Source organism: Elephas maximus, chromosome 8 (assembly GCF_024166365.1).
Source record: "Elephas maximus indicus isolate mEleMax1 chromosome 8, mEleMax1 primary haplotype, whole genome shotgun sequence".
Classification (NCBI taxonomy): domain Eukaryota; kingdom Metazoa; phylum Chordata; class Mammalia; order Proboscidea; family Elephantidae; genus Elephas; species Elephas maximus.
This window is the reverse complement of record NC_064826.1, coordinates 116203958-116221150: the sequence shown is the minus strand read 5'-3', so window position 1 is coordinate 116221150 and position 17193 is coordinate 116203958. Positions and strand designations below refer to the sequence as shown.

The window sequence follows — 17193 nt, the reverse complement described above, 5'->3', positions numbered from 1 at the left end:
GTATTACATTTACATGAATTAATATCATACCAGGCAGTGTTATAATTATTCCTTTTAACAGTCATATGTATTTTAAAGAACTTGAAAATCCTCTTATATTTACTCATTTATATGTTGCTCTTTATTCATTCCTACAATTTCAAGTTTCTTTCTGCTATCAGTTCCCTTAAGATTGAACAACTCCTTCTAGCAGATTTATTATCAAAGAATTCTTAGTTTTCCTTCATCTAAAATATCTTTACTTCACTTTCATTCCTGAAAGATATTTTTGCTGAATCTAGAATTCTACATCGACATTTCTTTTCTCTGAGCATTTTAAGAATGTATATTTCTGATAAGAATTTGCTAAAGATTCTGTTAAGAAACCTGAAGTCATTTGTATAATTGTCCTCCTATATACAATGTGTGTGTGTGCTTCTTTTCTCTCTAGCTGCTTTCAAGTTTTTTTTCATTTTTTATTTTAAGCAATTTAAATGTGATTTGTATGGTTGTATTTTTCTTTGAGTTTATCTTGTTTTGGATTTGCTGAGTTTTCTGAATCTATAAACTTATGTTTCTCAACAAATTTGGGGTGATTTTTAGCCATTATTTCTTAAAACTATTTGTATGCATTGATCTCTTTCTCCTTCTGAGACTGCAAGGATGAGAATGTTGAACCTTTTGGTACTGTTCCACAGGTTCTTGAGGCTCTGCTCATTTCTTTTTCCTCCAGTCTCTTTTCCCCCCTGTTGTTCAGATTGGACAATTTCTATTGATCTAGCATCAGTTTCACTGATTCTTTTTTCTGTCATTGTCCTTTTGTTATTGAGTCAATTCAGTAAATTCCCAATTTTTGACTCTTCTCCACAATCTACCTACTTTTGTATACTTTCCAAAATGCTCAGGTAATTGCAGTTTATATTTTGTCCAAATTTTTTAGTTGTAATCAGCAGAAGAGAGAAATTGAATTGGGCTTTCTACATCTTGACCAAATCAGAAGCTGGAATTGCGTTTCCATGCTGAAATGTATTGAGAAACATAACATTTTTTGCTTTTTCTTGTTCTACATGGGATGCCCATCGCTCTACATTAGTCATCATGACGTTTGCAAATGGAGGTTGTAAATAATTTCAGTGGAAAAGAAGAAGGCATAAAAAAAAGTATATGAGAATGTCAAGATTAAAAAAAAAAATTCTATGGATTACCTTCCCCTCCTCCACCCCTCTGTCTTATCTCAGTGCATATGCTTCACCTGCTTCAGGGAATTCAGGTTCAGGCAAGCTCTGTTATTCTGGTGTCTCTCTCTCTAAACACACACACACATTTAAGCAGAGCACTCTGATCCAAACGCTGTAATTTAGGAAAGATACAAATTTATTTCTCCAGTATGAATCTGAATTTATCATTTGATTAAAATTGGTGTTATTTTGTGTGCTTTATATTTTCATTCTCCTTCCCTTTCTCTTCCTTCTGTCCTTCCACATTGCTCATTGCACACGTATTATTAATAGACTATAACAGGCAGGGTGTTGTAGAGATTAGGGTTAATAATACATAGTAAAAGCCTTTAAGAATTCATTTTAACTGAAGGATATTGAGAACTTGGCTTTATTTATAGCCTTTAAGGCATATCATTTAATCACTAACAATGCATTAGATTGGTTGTTATAAGTCATTTTAGTATATGTAATAATAAAAAATGCTGTAATGGTTACTATGCTTAAAACACGCTCTGTCTTCTCCAACTTCACTGTGCTATCTCAGCTTTGTCATCCTTTTAAGTTTATACTAATGAACTTGCACAGTAATTCCTCCCTCTGTGATTTGAACTCAGAAAGCAATCAACTACATTTCTATTCTCTTTTTTACTATCTAGATTTACTAAGTTTTTCTCCTTTCAAGTTACCAGATAGAGAAATGTTTTCCTAATAAACACCTATAGAGAATAGAGGTAATTTTACAGCAGACTTTTTTTTTATGTTTTTCTTTTTTCTTTTTCCATACTCACCAGCGGACTTAAGAGCATAATCAGCCATCTGGACTTGGTCTTCTCTCAACTTTTTAAGTACATAACTTACCAAGTTTGACATTTCCTGTAAAAATTTAAAAACAGTCTCTGATAACTGAGTTTCAATTATTTACTTTATTATTTTAGACCTAAATTTCCTAATCTAAATATTAATAACAGCAAACATTTATCAAGCACCCACTCTGGGCTAGGCACTGTGCAAAGTGCCTTACACAGATACGTAATATAAACTTCACAGCTCTGCAGGCGAGGTCCATCTCAGACAGACGAAGTATTTAAAGCTGTGTCCAGTGACTACTCCAAGGTCATACAGCAAGACTGGACCTAAGGCCCTTTCCAAAGCCCTAAGCACTGCACCACAGTGCTTATACATTGAAGGAGGCCGTGCTATCTGATCTCCTGTGCCCCCTCTTTTGTTAGTGTCCTACGCTTAGTAACAAAGTCTTGAATGGTCTATACTTATTTAGGAATCAAGGCAGCTTACATAAAGTAGCCAATTGCTTATGTAACAAACTTATGAAACAAGAAGTTTATTACTTTTCACCCCATGCTGTCACTTCTCAGCCCCCAAATCTCTGCCTTTCTGTGCCTACATGGCTCCTATACTGCTGTTATTAGAAATTATTCATCCATTTGGATTAATGTTGGGTTCTTAAGGACAGTCTGATTGAAAAAGAAAAGGTGATTATCTTGAAGGACCTACAGTATGAGCTCGAATAAGGCATAGCACTTTGTCACAGTGACCTGCCAAAGTGGGGCCTGTCAGATTTCTATGCATTTCAAAAAGTAGACTTTAAGGAAGGGAAAGAAGATAGCGATAGTTAAGATAGAAGGGAAGCAAAAGTAAGTTCATCGTTTTTATCATAATTTTGCCTAAATCTGATTGAACTAAATGGGTATACTTTGAGGAATAAAAATTGTTTCCTATTTAAATATTTGTGTCTAGGCAGTCAGAGAATGTCATTTTTGAATGACATTTTTTCCCTTGAAAGATAAAATAGAATCAGTTATTTATTGTGGTGGGAAGTAAGTCATATCACAATACAAAGTCTCCTCTGTGATAAAGCAGGTATGAAAAAGTGGGCTTCCGGGGGCCAGCTTTAGTGAAAGCAAGCTGATAGTAGAGAAGAATTTTCCAGAAGAGGACACAAGGCAAATCGCAGCACTAGAACAATTAATCCACTCAAAAAAAGTAATTGTGAAGTGACTCTAGAGGGAAATACTAAAACTGCCCACCCACACCCCCCAATACCTTCTTACCTCATCAAGAATGCCCTTGTCCTGTTCCTCAACAGGGTCCTCATTCCAGCTATGATTGTACATTCCGTCCTTCATTTCTCTAAGTAATGCCTTTAGAACATCTATTTGTTCTATTAAAAATAGGATTTCACGGAAATTGTTTTCCAAAGTTTGGCTTTCCCTCCTGTAAATAGGGAAACCCAATGAGGAAGGAGGAAAAGAGTAAACTTTGTTCCCAAGCAATCGGCTGGTATGGGGCTTCAGTACATCAGCAAAGACAAAAACCATTTGCCATCAAGTTGCCCCCCACTCATGGTGACCCCATGTGTGTCAGAATAGAAATGAGCTCTATAGAGTTTTCAATGGCTGATGTTTCAGAAGTAGAAGCCCCTCTAAGTGGACTTGAACTTCCAAACATTGGGCTAGCAGCTGAGCACATTGGCTGTTTGCACCACCCAGGAACTACTCAGCAAAGAGAAGAGGTGTTTTATATTGCTGAAGAAATAAATTCCGGAGTGAGTGGAGATCAGGGAGGTCCATTTCTCTAACTCATCACTATCTCACTAAATATGACACATGGGCATATGACATTCACAGAAAGCTTTCTTGGGGGTGTCCCAGTGCTTGGCACTGCACTCTGCCCTGGGAGTGCAGGTCTGAATCAACTCCGTACTTCCCTCAGGGGAACTCAGGCCTTGCTGACCTGAGGCTTGGTGACTCTGTGTGTGTGTGTGTGTGTGTGCGCGCGCGCGCACGCGCCTACACAGGCAAGATGAAATCTTAAGCTTCTTAAAACTGGGAAACACCTTGCATTTCAACTGTGGTGCAGAGTGGTGGTGTTCAAATTGTGCCCTAGGTTTGTGGATGTGCCTCTGGGGAACCTAACCGGTGGGTAACTACTTTTTACCTGTTTTAAAAAATACTTTTGTAAGATTTTACTTTCAAAGAAGGGTTTCTGCAACTTTTAAAGTCTGGAAGTTAATGGTAGAGATAATAGAAAATGTCAAGCCAATTGGTATTTGTTTATGCTTAAAAAAGTAGATACTACCTATATAGTAAGTTTTCCAAACTTTTGAAAAAATACATGTTCGATACTTGGAAAAAGCAAAAGTATAGAAGAAATAAATACTGCTAAATTTTCATTTTTATTCTATGCAAAAATCTAATAACAGACTAAAGATTGTGCTAATAACTTTGTGACTCACTGTACTTTACAAATCATTAAATATATTTTAGTATTAATTTAATGGCTTTATGATACTCCACTACATGGACATACTGTAATATATTTAACCAATGGCTAATTTTTATCATCTAGGTTGTTTGCCATTTTCATTGTTATAAATAATATTGAAAGCACATACGAGCATATATTTTTTAAGGAATGATCCACGGAAGGAGAAATGTTACGTTAAAGGGTAAATAATTTCCTAAAGTAATAGAAATGCTGTTGTTTTGTTTTGAACATGCATGCTTACTATATGGAAAAAAAGAAAAAGAAAAAAGATATTCAGAAAAGTCTAAGAAGGAAAAGTCACCCAAAATTTCACTCCCAGAAATGGCCACGTTAATGTTTGTTGACATCCTGCCTAGCATCCTCTATGCATATATGCAGCTGGGAAAAAAAGGCGGAAGGGGAAGAAGGAGGGAGGAAGGACAGACCTTAAAGAACTACAGGATCAGAGGCAGGTTAATCTGTATATGCCATATTTAATATTAAAATATCTTGTTTATTGTCATTTGAATTTATCAGAAGGAAAGAAGTCAAGAAAAACTCCCCTCCCTCACTTTTGCATATACATTCGTTTAATAAAGATCTACCTTTTTATGGTGGACAAGAGAAAAAGCCAGAAAAAATGCTCTTGGCTGGCATGAAGAGGAAAAGTGTAATATTACAGAGAAATAATCTTTAGTTTTATGAAACTGTAAAGACATTTCAGTATTCAAAACCACACCAGAAACCCCCACATATCAGGAAATCTCACTTACTTTAAAAGTTCCAGTTGCTCTTTGGGCATACGAAGTCTGGCCTGAAAAAAATTTTTTTTTAATTAATTAAATTAAAAAAATAAGTAAATCATTCTGGATCCTGCCTGTTCAAGTGGAGTTATTTTTCTTATTCGGAAAAAAAAAATTCGGAAGGGGAAAGAAATTACACTCCAAAGTTTGATGTACACCGCATGAGGGCTGGGACACATGTCATCTTATAAGTAAGGCACCAGCATCTTTTCTGGCCTTCACTGTAAATAATTATTGTACTTGGAGGAGATGTTTAATAACGAATAATATTATACTGGAGTTCTGTTTCCTGTTCCTCAAGACTGTGAAGTGCTAAGCTAAACACCATCCTAGGACTCCGTAATGAGAGAGGGGGATTTCCTGGCCAGGAGGAAGGAAGGATGAAGCTTGAGAAACACAGGGCGGCCCTGGGGGCCAGGCAGCAGCTGTGCTGTCCACATGGAAGGACACTGCGCAGGCCTGAGGAGCCGGACTTCGACTTGGCGGGCCAACTGGGCCCTTTAGGCATGTTTTATAAACAATGAGGACGCACTCCATTCCGAAATAAGTGATGTGATTAATTTGGGCTTAGACTAGCAATAACAATCAGTAGACTCACTGATATTTACCCAAAGCCTACGAGATGCTTGCATGGACTACAGCATGTTTGAATGGCGGTGCCTGAGCCAAAACCGGGGGAAGATGAAGTTTCCATGATAGACACCCTGAGTGTGTGACCGCAGGCCGCAGTATGGGGGTGACCAGTGAGGACGTAAATACTGTAAAGGCACTGGATGAAAAACTGGAGGCAGCACTCTGGTTTCTGGCACTGCAGTGCTAGGTGCCCTGCGTCCTCTGCCTGAAGAGGCCTTGCCTCCAAGCGACCACTGAGACAAGCCCGGGCAGAGGTCTGGCCTGGCCTGTACCTGTGCCTCCTCAGCTTGTCCTGCTGTGTCTGTGCCATGCTCTTCCGCAAATGAACACGGTTACGTGTGCACATTTTGGACCCAACACACACATGCATATAAGCACACACACATACCTGTGTGTAGCCATACATGTGACACATGCATGCTGACACAAGTGCACACACACACACACACAAGCCTGCAGTCATACATGCACACATGCATGTAGGCACACATACACAAGCCCTGCGTGCACACAGGTATATACATACCCACATGCACAAATGCATGCATACACACTTGTGGCACCCACTTGGAGAAGGTCAATAGTATTACCTAATGTGTAGAGCCAGAAAAAATGGGAGCAGATGACAGAACCCTGGGGGACACCAGCATTTAAGGGTGCAGGAACCAACAATCGAGTGAACAGGCTGGTCAGACAGGGAAGAGTGTAAGTAAGCATAGAGGTGATTACCTTGGAAGTGCATTCCAGTAGAAAGGCAGTGGTCAGCAGCACACACTGAGGAACTGGCCTTTGATGTCCTTGCTTTACCTGTCTGCAGCTCACCTTCCTAACACGTTTTACTGAGGGTGGTGATAGGTTAAGCATGTGTTACCTCTGACTACATTTCAAGGCACTGATCAGAGTAGAGTAACACATTCACCAAAAACCAAACCAACTGCCGTTGAGCCAATTCCAACCCATAACGACCCTATAGGACAGAGTAGAACTGCCCCACAGGGTTTCCAAGGAGCACCTGGTGGATTCGAACTGCCGACCTTTTGGTTAGCAGCTATAGCTCTTCACCACTATCCCACCAGGGTTTCTAGCAACACATTCACTTGGGCTTAAATTATTACTTTAACATCTAGAAGGATTCCAGTAGGACTTTCTGGAATTCTGTCCTATCCTCGTATTCCCCAGCCAGAATCGGAAGAAGACGCTCAGATAATTGCAGACCATTTTCATTTTGCTACAAAGCTCACACTCTAGCCACCCAACAGAGAAAGCAAAACACAGACATCAAAGTGACCAATATTTATTTCCTGGGGCTGCTATAACAAATTACCATAAACTAGGGGGCTTACAACAACAGAAATCCATTCTCTCACAGATCTGGAGGCCAGAAGTCCAGAACCAAGGTGTCAGCAGGGCTTTGCTCCCTCTGAAGGCTCTAGAGAAGAGTCCTTCATTGCCTCTTCCAGCTTCTGGGTGGTTCCAGGTATTCCTTGGCTTGTGGCTGCATCACTCCAATCTCTGTCCCCATTTTCACATGGCTGTCTTCCCTCTGTGTCTTCCGTCCTCTTTTGTCTTTTTACAAGGACAGACACTTGTGAGGTCCACCCTGATGATCAAGGATTTTCTGAGCTCAAGAGCTTTACATTAATTATATCTGCAAAGACCCTTTTCCCCAAAAAGGTTACATTCAGATTCTGGGAGTTAGAACATGGGCATAACTTTTTAGGAGCCACCATCCAACCCATGACAGTGATCACTAATATGTTACCTGGGAAATAATGCCTGTCTTTCTTCACTGATTAATCTGCTTTTCTGTTCCAAAGAGTCTGACTGTCAGTTTGCTCTGCCAAAAATAGTGCAACACACAGAGGGACCTTTTATAAATGCTGTCACGTGACATGCGATAATGGCGGCAAAATGGAGCACAGCTTGGCACGTAGAAAAATTTACCTTGCATTTTCTTTTCTGCTAAGCAATTTCATTTCTTATAAACTCCACTCAAGGTTTTTCTTTTGATGGGGACTTGGCTTTGGGAGCTTATTTTTGGGAAATGGAGATTCCTATTTTTAGTTTTTCAGTTTCTGTTGGAGTAAATTCCTTGTCAGTAGGGGCAGTGCATTCAATTTCTGTTTCTTGTTCCGGGTTTAGCCTTAAAAGAACATGGAGAAAATACCTCTTAATTCATTTGCTAATAAATGAATTTGAGAGCTCCTTGAAAAAGAAGATGTATTTTCTAGGGTTTTAAAAGCTTTTTTATTTTGCCTCATTCCCAAAAGGATTTCAGGTGGTTTCCACTATTGGAGCATACAGAGTATAAAAATGCATAGGACAAAAAAAAAGGCAATTCAAGTGAAGAGAAAATAAGGACTGGAAAAGTAAGATAACACATGAAGGATCAGGCTGGAACAAATACATGCCTTAAATTCCTGTGAGTTGTTAACAGTGGAATATAAGTGTTTTTCCTGAGCATCACAACAACCCAACTGTAGGGGAGGAGAGAATGAGGATGGCCAAAATTCACAGCAACCACAGTGATAAGAAAAAATCAAAGATGTCCAAAAGGCCATTTTGTGTAAGCTCTTGGTTCCTTCCATAGTCTTCCTCATGTAAGAACAGCATTTGGTTTGCTAGGCACCTTCATAGAGCATCACTCAGGTAGGCTGGTGGCCTCACACTCCTCATGTGGGCTGATGGCCTCACACCCTTCATGTAGGCTGATGGCCTCACACCCCTCACGTGGGCTGATGGCCTCACAGCCTTCATGTATGCTGATGGCCTCATACCCCCGTGTAGGCTGATGGCCTCAGGGAAAACGCCTAAACAGGTAGAGATTCATGCAATGTTGGAATATCCAGGGAATTTAATAGATTGCAACAGTCTCCAGGAATATTATTTCTTGGATTAAAGCTCTTGATAAAGCGCCTACTACCCAGTCCTTAAGACTTCTATGAATAGAGGAAGTGTTTCCATTTGCAGTCAGTTGAGCAGTTAGAATTGACAACCTCCCAAGGAATTAAGGAGTCTCTAAAAGTAAGCACATAAAAGCATACCTATGAGAAGAGCTCAAACATACCAAAAATCATGAAGATGGCAGCAGACTGGGCAACGGTGCATTCTATCATACCTAAGGTCTCTATGAATCACAGCCAAATCGACAGCAACAACAATGGGAAGAGCCACAGGTTTTTGTTTTTATTTTTTAGATAACAGTGAATGAGACTCAAAGATTTATATTTAAGAACATGGCTTCGATAATTTTAGCTGAGACAAAGTCAATGCAAGTGTTAACAATATCGCACGTGGCCATTAATTTTTTTTCTCAACCAAACTCCCGTAAAACGTCTGATTTTACACCATATAAATTCCCAGGTGAATTCTAGATATAATGTTGTAGCCTGTAAAAAAAAAGCCTGTACCCCTGGTTAAATAACTAAGCTTACTGCTTAATATAAGGTTTTTAAAGATATAAAATAATTGTCGGAGCAATTAATTTAAAGTAACTGATTTTAAGCTCCTCGTTCTGACAGTGATTATACAATCCTTAGGCTATCTACGACAATAAAATCTTGTCACTGCACAGCCAGTGAACAGATGCAGGCCAGGCTCAATTAAGTCTGGGTTTGAATTTCAGCTTCAGAATTTACAGCTGTTCTGCCATAGGCTGCTTTCTTTAGTTGCTCAGCTTTCTAATCTGTAAAAGGGAGCCACAAATGGTTAAGCACTCAACTACCAACTAAAAGTTTGGCAGTTCAAACCCTCACAGAGGTGCCCCAGAATAAAGGCCTGGTGATCTACTTCTGAAAAATCAGCCATTGAAAACCTTATGGAGGGAAGGGGGCCAAGATGGCTGACTAGGTAGACGCTACCTCGGATCCCTCTTGCAACAAAGACCCGGAAAAACAAGTGAATTGATCACATACATGACAGTCTACGAACCCTGACCATCAAACACAGCTCTAAAGAGTTGACCTGAGTGACGGAGACTGAGAACGAACAACCACTGGGAAACAGCGACTGTTTTCGGAGCCTGAAGCCAGCGTCCTAGTCAGGAAACCTTGGCGCTGGGCTTTGGACTGGGCGCAGGGGAGCTGAACACGGCATCCCGTGATGGTGCAAACACGGGACGCAGCTCTAGCCCCCTGAACTGACCTTGGGGGAAGCCCAGCCAGTGCACACAGGCAGCGCAGCGACACGACTGACAGGAGGAGAAGTCACCAGGTGGCAGCGACTGGTTTGGGAGCCAGGAGTGTGGCGTCCCAGCTGGGGAACCTTGGAACTGGGCTTTGGACTGGGAGCAGAGGAACTAAGCGTGGCTTCTGAGACAGCGCAAGCACGGGACACGGGCCTGAACCTCAGGGGCAATCTCTACCCAGCCAGCACACACAGTAGACACGCCCCTCAGGAATCTCAGATAAAACAGTCATCCCAAGCAAGATAAGTAACTTTATCTATATTTCCGGGTGCTACTCTCTCCTATTTATCTGAACCCTCCCCTCCCATTCCCAGGCACCTTCATTAACATTGGAATTTCCTGAGCCAGAGAGTGAACTGCACTGCGGGTTTTCTTTCTTTTTTTTTTTTTCTTCTTCTTTTTTTTTGTTCTTTTCCTAACCCATTCTCCTGGCCTGAGAGAAGCAGCTACAAAAAAACCCAGGGACCAAAAACCTTCCCTAATTGGACTAAAAACACAGAACCAGCTCCAGCCAAGCATATGTGATCCACAGTCTTGGGCTTTCATCCCTACAGGGAACAAGGTGGCTATAATAATGCAAAGGCATTTCTGATAGGGATCTGCCTGTAATTGTTTTAGCGGATTACTGGAAAGACAAGTTTCCCAGGTCTGATATCTCTACACATTCAACAGAGCCCTCACTGACCCACAACAGGGAAATGAGGGCTGAAGCTCCTCCCAGACCACCTACACTCCTGCCTTAGGGGTCTAAGGAGGGTGACATCTACCAATCTGTAGAGGTACTTGCACTGGGGACCTAAGGTACAGCTGCAGAGCCCACCCACCAAGGTGCTTTAGGAATAGAGACACACCGACCTCACTGGCACTTGGGGGAAGCCTGTCAGCATACTGCCACCCCTGGAGTGTGAACCCCTGCTGCTACTAGAATCTGGTGCACACAACTATCACCACTACTTCTCTAGGTGGATAGGTGACAGTTTGCACCACACACTTGATGACCCAATATCAGATTCTACTCAAGAACAGTGAATGGACTCAGGCTTATATATCTGGTAACAGCCCAAACCAGCTGGTAATAGGACATAAGTGAGTCAAGGGCTACAACAATCTAGACAGCGCAATCTAGTAGCCCATCTACATATACTGAAAGAAAACAAAACAAGATAAGACTCAGTGAGCAAATATAGAATAAACCACTACAACATCTTATAGATGGCTCGGAGACAGCAGTTGATATCAAACCACATAAAGAAGCAGACCATGATTGCTTCTACAACTCCCCAAACTAAAGAATCAAAATCTTTCCCAAATGAAGATACAATCCTAGACTTGCCAGATACAGAATACAAAAAACTGATTTACAGAATGCTTCAAGACATCAGGGATGACCTCAGAAATGAAATAAGGCAATCTACAGAAAAAGCCAAGGAACACACTAATAAAGCAGTTGAAGAACTCAAAAAGATTATTCAAGAACATACTGGAAAAATTAATAAGTTGCAAGAATCCATAGAGAGACAGCATGCAGAAATCCAAAAGATTAACAATAAAATTACAGAATTAGACAGCGCAATAGGAAGTCAGAGGAGCAGACTCAAACAATTAGAATGCAGAGTGGGAGATCTGGAGGACCAGGGAATTGACACCGATATAGCTGAAAAAAAAATCAGATAAAAGAATTTAAAAAAATGAAGAAACCCTAAGAATCATGTGGGACTCTATTAAGAAGAATAACTTGAGTGTGATTGGAGTCCCAGAAAAGGGAGGGATAACACAAAACACAAAGAGAATCGTTGAAGATCTGTTGGCAGAAAACTTCCCTGCCATCATGAAAGACGAAAGGATATCTATCCAAGATGTTCATCGAACCCCATGTAAGATTGATCCAAAAAGAAAATCACCAAGACATATTATCATCAAACTTGCCAAAACCAAAGATTAAAGAGAAAATTTTCAAAGCAGCCAGGGATAAAAGAAAGGTCTCCCACAAAGGAGAATCAGTAAGAATAAGTTCAGACTGCTCAGCAGAAACCATGCAGGCAAGAAGGCAATGGGATGACATATATAGAGCACTGAAGGAGAAAAACTACCAGCCAAGGATCATATATCCAGCAAAACTCTCTCTGAAATATGAAGGCAAAATTAAGACATTTACAGATAAACACAAGCTTAGAGAATTTGCAAAAACCAAACCAAAGCTACAAGAAATACTAAAGGAAATTGATCAGAAAACCAATAATATCAGATACCAGCACAACACAAGGTCACAGAACACAGCATCCTGATATCAACTCAAATAGGGAAATCACAAAAACAAATTAAGATTAATTAAAAAAAAAAAAAACGCTCAAAACAGGGAATCATTGAAGTCAATATGTAAAAGATTACAATAATCAAAAAGAGGGACTAAAAACAGGTGGCATAGAACTGCCATATGGAGAGGGATGCAAGGAGATATAGGACATTACATGTTAGGTTTTTACTTAGAAAATTAGGGGTAAATATTAAGGTAACCACAAAGAGGTATAACAACTCCATAACTCAAAATAAAAACCAAGAAAAACATAATGACTCAGCAAACGTAAAGTCAAATACTATGAAAATGAGGATCTCACAATTTACAAAGAAAAACGTCTCAGCACAAAAAAGTAAGTGGAAAATTTAAATTGTCAACAACACACATAAAAAGGCATCAAAATGACAGCACTAAACACATACTTATCTATAATTACCCTGAATGTAAATGCACTAAACGCACCAATAAAGAGACAGAGAGTCTCAGACTGGATAAAGAAACACGATGCATCTATATGCTGCCTACAAGAGACACACCTTAGACTTAGAGACACAAACAAACTAAAACTCAAAGGATGGAAAAAAATATATCAAGCAAACAATAAGCAAAAAAGAGCAGGAGTAGCAATATTAATTTCTGACAAAATAGACCTTAAAGTTAAATTCACCACAAAGGATAAAGAAGGACACTACATAATGATAACAGGGACAATTGACCAGGAAGATATAACCATATTAAATATTTATGCACCCAATGACAGGGCTGCAAGATACATAAAACAAACTTTCACAGAACTGAAAAGTGAGATAGACACCTCCACAATTATAGTAGGAGACTTCAACACATCACTTTCGGAGAAGGACAGGACATCCAGTAAGAAGCTCAATAGAGACACGGAAGACGTAATTGCTACAATCAACCAACTTGACCTCATTGACTTATACAGAACACTCCACCCAACTGCTACAAAGTATACTTTTTTTTCTAGCACACATGGAACATTCTCTAGAATAGACCGCATATTAGGTCATAAAACAAACCTTTGTAGAATCCAAAACATCGAAATATTACAAAGCATCTTCTCAGACCACAAGGCAATAAAACTAGAAATCAATAACAGAAAAACTAGGGAAAAGAAATCAAATACTTGGAAAATGAACAATACCCTCCTGAAAAAAAGACTGGGTTATAGAAGACATTTAGGACGGAATAAAGAAATTCATAGAATGTACCGAGAATGAAAATAGTTCCTATCAAAACCTCTGGGACACAGCAAAAGCAATGCTCAGAGGTCAATTTATATCGATAAATGCACACATACAAAAAGAAGAAAGAGCCAAAATCAGAGAACTGTCCCTACAACTTGAACAAATAGAAAGTGAGCAACGAAAGAATCCATCAGGCACCAGAAGAAAACAAATAATAAAAATTAGAGCTGAACTAAATGAATTAGAGAACAGAAAAACAATTGAAAGAATTAACAAAGCCAAAAGTTGGTTCTTTGAAAAAATTAACAAAATTGATAAACCATTGGCCAGACTGACTAAATAAATACAGGAAAGGAAACAAATAACCCGAATAAGAAACAAGATGGGCCACATCACAACAGACCCAACTGAAATTAAAAGAATCATATCAGATTATTATGAAAAATTGTACTCTAACAAATTTGCAAACCTAGAAGAAATGGATGAATTCCTGGAAAAACAGTACCTACCTAAACTAACACAATCAGAAGTAGAACAAATAAATAGACACATAACAAAAAAAGAGATTGAAATAGTAATCAAAAAACTCCCAGCAAAAAAAAAGCCCTGGCCCGGATGGCTTTACTGCAGAGTTCTACCAAACTTTCAGAGAAGAGATAACACCACTACTACTAAAGGTATTTCAAAGCATAGAAAATGACGGAATTCTGCCTAACTCATTCTATGAAGCCACCATCTCCCTGATACCAAAACCAGGTAAAGACATCACAAAAAAAGAAAGTTACAGACCTATATCCCTCAGGAACATAGATGCAAAAATCCTCAACAAAATTCTAGCCAATAGAATTCAACAACATATCAAAAAAATAATTCACCACAACCAAGTGGGGTTTATACCAGGTATGCAAGGCTGGTTTAGTATTAGAAAAACCATTAATGTAATCCACCAACCACATGATCTTATCAATTGATGCAGAAAAGGCATTTGACAAAGTCCAACACCCATTCATGACAAAAACTCTTACCAAAATAGGAATTGAAGGAAAATTCCTCAACATAATAAAGGGCATCTATACAAAAAAAAAAAAAAAATTTTTTTTTTTTTTATGCAAAGCCAACAACCAACATCACTCTAAACGGAGAGAGCCTGAAAGCACTTCCCTTGAGAACGGGAACCAGACAAGGATGCCCTTTATCACCGCTCTTATTCAACATTGTGCTAGAGGTCCTAGCCAGAGCAATTAGGCTAGACAAAGAAATAAAGGGCATCCGGATTGGCAAGGAGAAAGTAAAATTATCTCTATTTGCAGATGACATGATTATATACACAGAAAACCCTAAGGAATCCTCCAGAAAACTACTGAAACTAATTGAAGAGTTTGGCAGAGTCTCAGGTTATAAGATAAACATACAAAAATCACTTGGATTCCTCTACATCAACAAAAAGAACATCGAAGAGGAAATAACCAAATCAATACCATTCACAGTAGCCCCCAAGAAGATAAAATACTTAGGAATAAATCTCACCAAAGATGTAAAAGACCTATACAAAGAAAACTACAAAGTACTAGTGCAAGAAACTAAAAATGACCTACTTAAGTGGAAAAACATACCTTGCTCATGGATAGGAAGACTTAACATAGTAAAAATGTCTATTCTACCAAAAGCCATCTATACATAGAATGCACTTCCCATCCAAATTCCAATGACATTTTTTAATGTGATGGAGAAACAAATCACCAACTTCATATGAAAGGGGAAGAAGCCTCGGATAAGTAAAGCACTACTGAAAAAGAAGAAGAAAGTGGGAGGCCTCACTCTACCTGATTTTATAACCTATTATACAGCCACAGTAGTCAAAACAGCCTGGTATTGGTACAACAACAGGCACGTAGACCAATGGAACAGAATTGAGAACCCAGATATAAATCCATCCACATATGAGCAGCTGATATCTGACAAAGGCCCAGTGTCAGTTAATTGGGGAAAAGATAGTCTTTTTAACAAGTGGTGCTGGCATAACTGGCTATTCATTTGCAAAAAAATGAAACAGCACCCATACCTCACACCATGCACAAAAACTAACTCCAAGTGGATCAAAGACCTAAACATAAAGACTAAAACGATAAAGATCATGGAAGAAAAAACAGGGACAACCCTAGAAGCCCTAATACAAGGCATAAACAGAATAGAAAACATTACCAAAAATGACGAAGAGAAACCAGATAACTGGGAGCTCCTAAAAATCAAACACCTATGCTCATCTAAAGACTTCACCAAAAGAGTAAAAAGACCACCTACAGATTGGGAAACAATTTTCACCTATGACATCTCCAACCAGCGCCTGATCTCTAAAATCTATACGATTCTGTTAAAACTCAACCACAAAAAGACAAACAACCCAATCAAGAAGTGGGCAAAGGGTATGAACACGCACTTCACTAAAGAAGATATTCAGGCAGCTAACAGATACATGAGAAAGTGCTCTCGATCATTTGCCATTAGAGAAATGCAAATTAAAACTACGATGAGATTCCATCTCACTCCAACAAGGCTGGCATTAATCCAAAAAACACAAAATAATAAATGTTGGAGAGGCTGCGGAGAGATTGGAACTCTCATACACTGCTGGTGGGAATGTAAAATGGTACAACCACTTTGGAAATCTATCTGGTGTTTTCTTAAAAAGTTAGAAATAGAACTACCATACAACCCAGAAATCCCACTCCTTGGAATATACCCTAGAGAAACAAGAGCCTTGACACAAACAGATATATGCACACCCATGTTTATTGCAGCTCTGTTTACAATAGCAAAAAGCTTGAAGTGTCCATCAACGGATGAATGGTTATATTCACACAATGGAATACTACGCATCAATGAAGAACAGTGATGAATCTGTGAAACATTTCATAACATGGAGGAACCTGGAAGGCATTATGCTGAGTGAAATTAGTCAGAGGCAAAAGGACAAATATTGTATAAGACCACTATTAGAAAAAATTGAGAAATAGTATAAACTGAGAAGAACATATACTTTTGTGGTTACGAGGCGGGGAGGGAGGGAGGGTGGGAGAGGGTTGTTTACTGATTAGTTAGTAGATAAGAACTACTTTAGGTGAAGGGAAGGACAATACTCAATACACGGAAGGTCAGCTCAACTGGACTGGACCAAAAGCAAAGAAGTTTCCGGGATAAACTGAATGCTTCAAAGATCAGCGAAGCAAGGGCGGGGGGTTTGGAGACTATGGCTTAAGGGGACTTCTAAGTCAATTGGCAAAATAATTCTATTATGAAAACATTCTGCATCCCACTTTGAAATGTAGTGTCTGGGGTCTTAAATGCTAACAAGTGGCCATCTAAGATGCATCAATTGGTCTCAACCCACCTGGATCAAAGGAAACGAAGAACACCAAGGTCAAACGATGACTATGAGCCCAAGAGACAGAAAGGGCCACATGAACCAGAGACTTACATCATCATGAGACCAGAAGAACTAGATGGTGCCTGGCCACAACCGATGACTGCCCTGACAGGGAGCACAACAGAGAACCCCTGAGGGAGCAGGAGATCAGTGGGATGCAGACCCCAAATTCTCATAAAA

General features: G+C 39.4%; 1 protein-coding gene across 1 annotated transcript in view; it reads right to left on the bottom strand.

Annotated features, from left to right (window-relative positions):
• SUN3 (Sad1 and UNC84 domain containing 3) overlaps positions 1 to 17193 on the bottom strand; it is a 56269-nt gene that overhangs the window by 25598 nt on the left and 13478 nt on the right. The window contains exons 4-6 of the mRNA XM_049893560.1: positions 5237 to 5277; positions 3269 to 3431; positions 1988 to 2072 (exon numbers count right to left, since the gene is read on the bottom strand). Coding sequence (XP_049749517.1) covers positions 1988 to 2072; positions 3269 to 3431; positions 5237 to 5277 — 289 coding nt within the window. The remainder of the gene's footprint in view (positions 1 to 1987; positions 2073 to 3268; positions 3432 to 5236; positions 5278 to 17193) is intronic.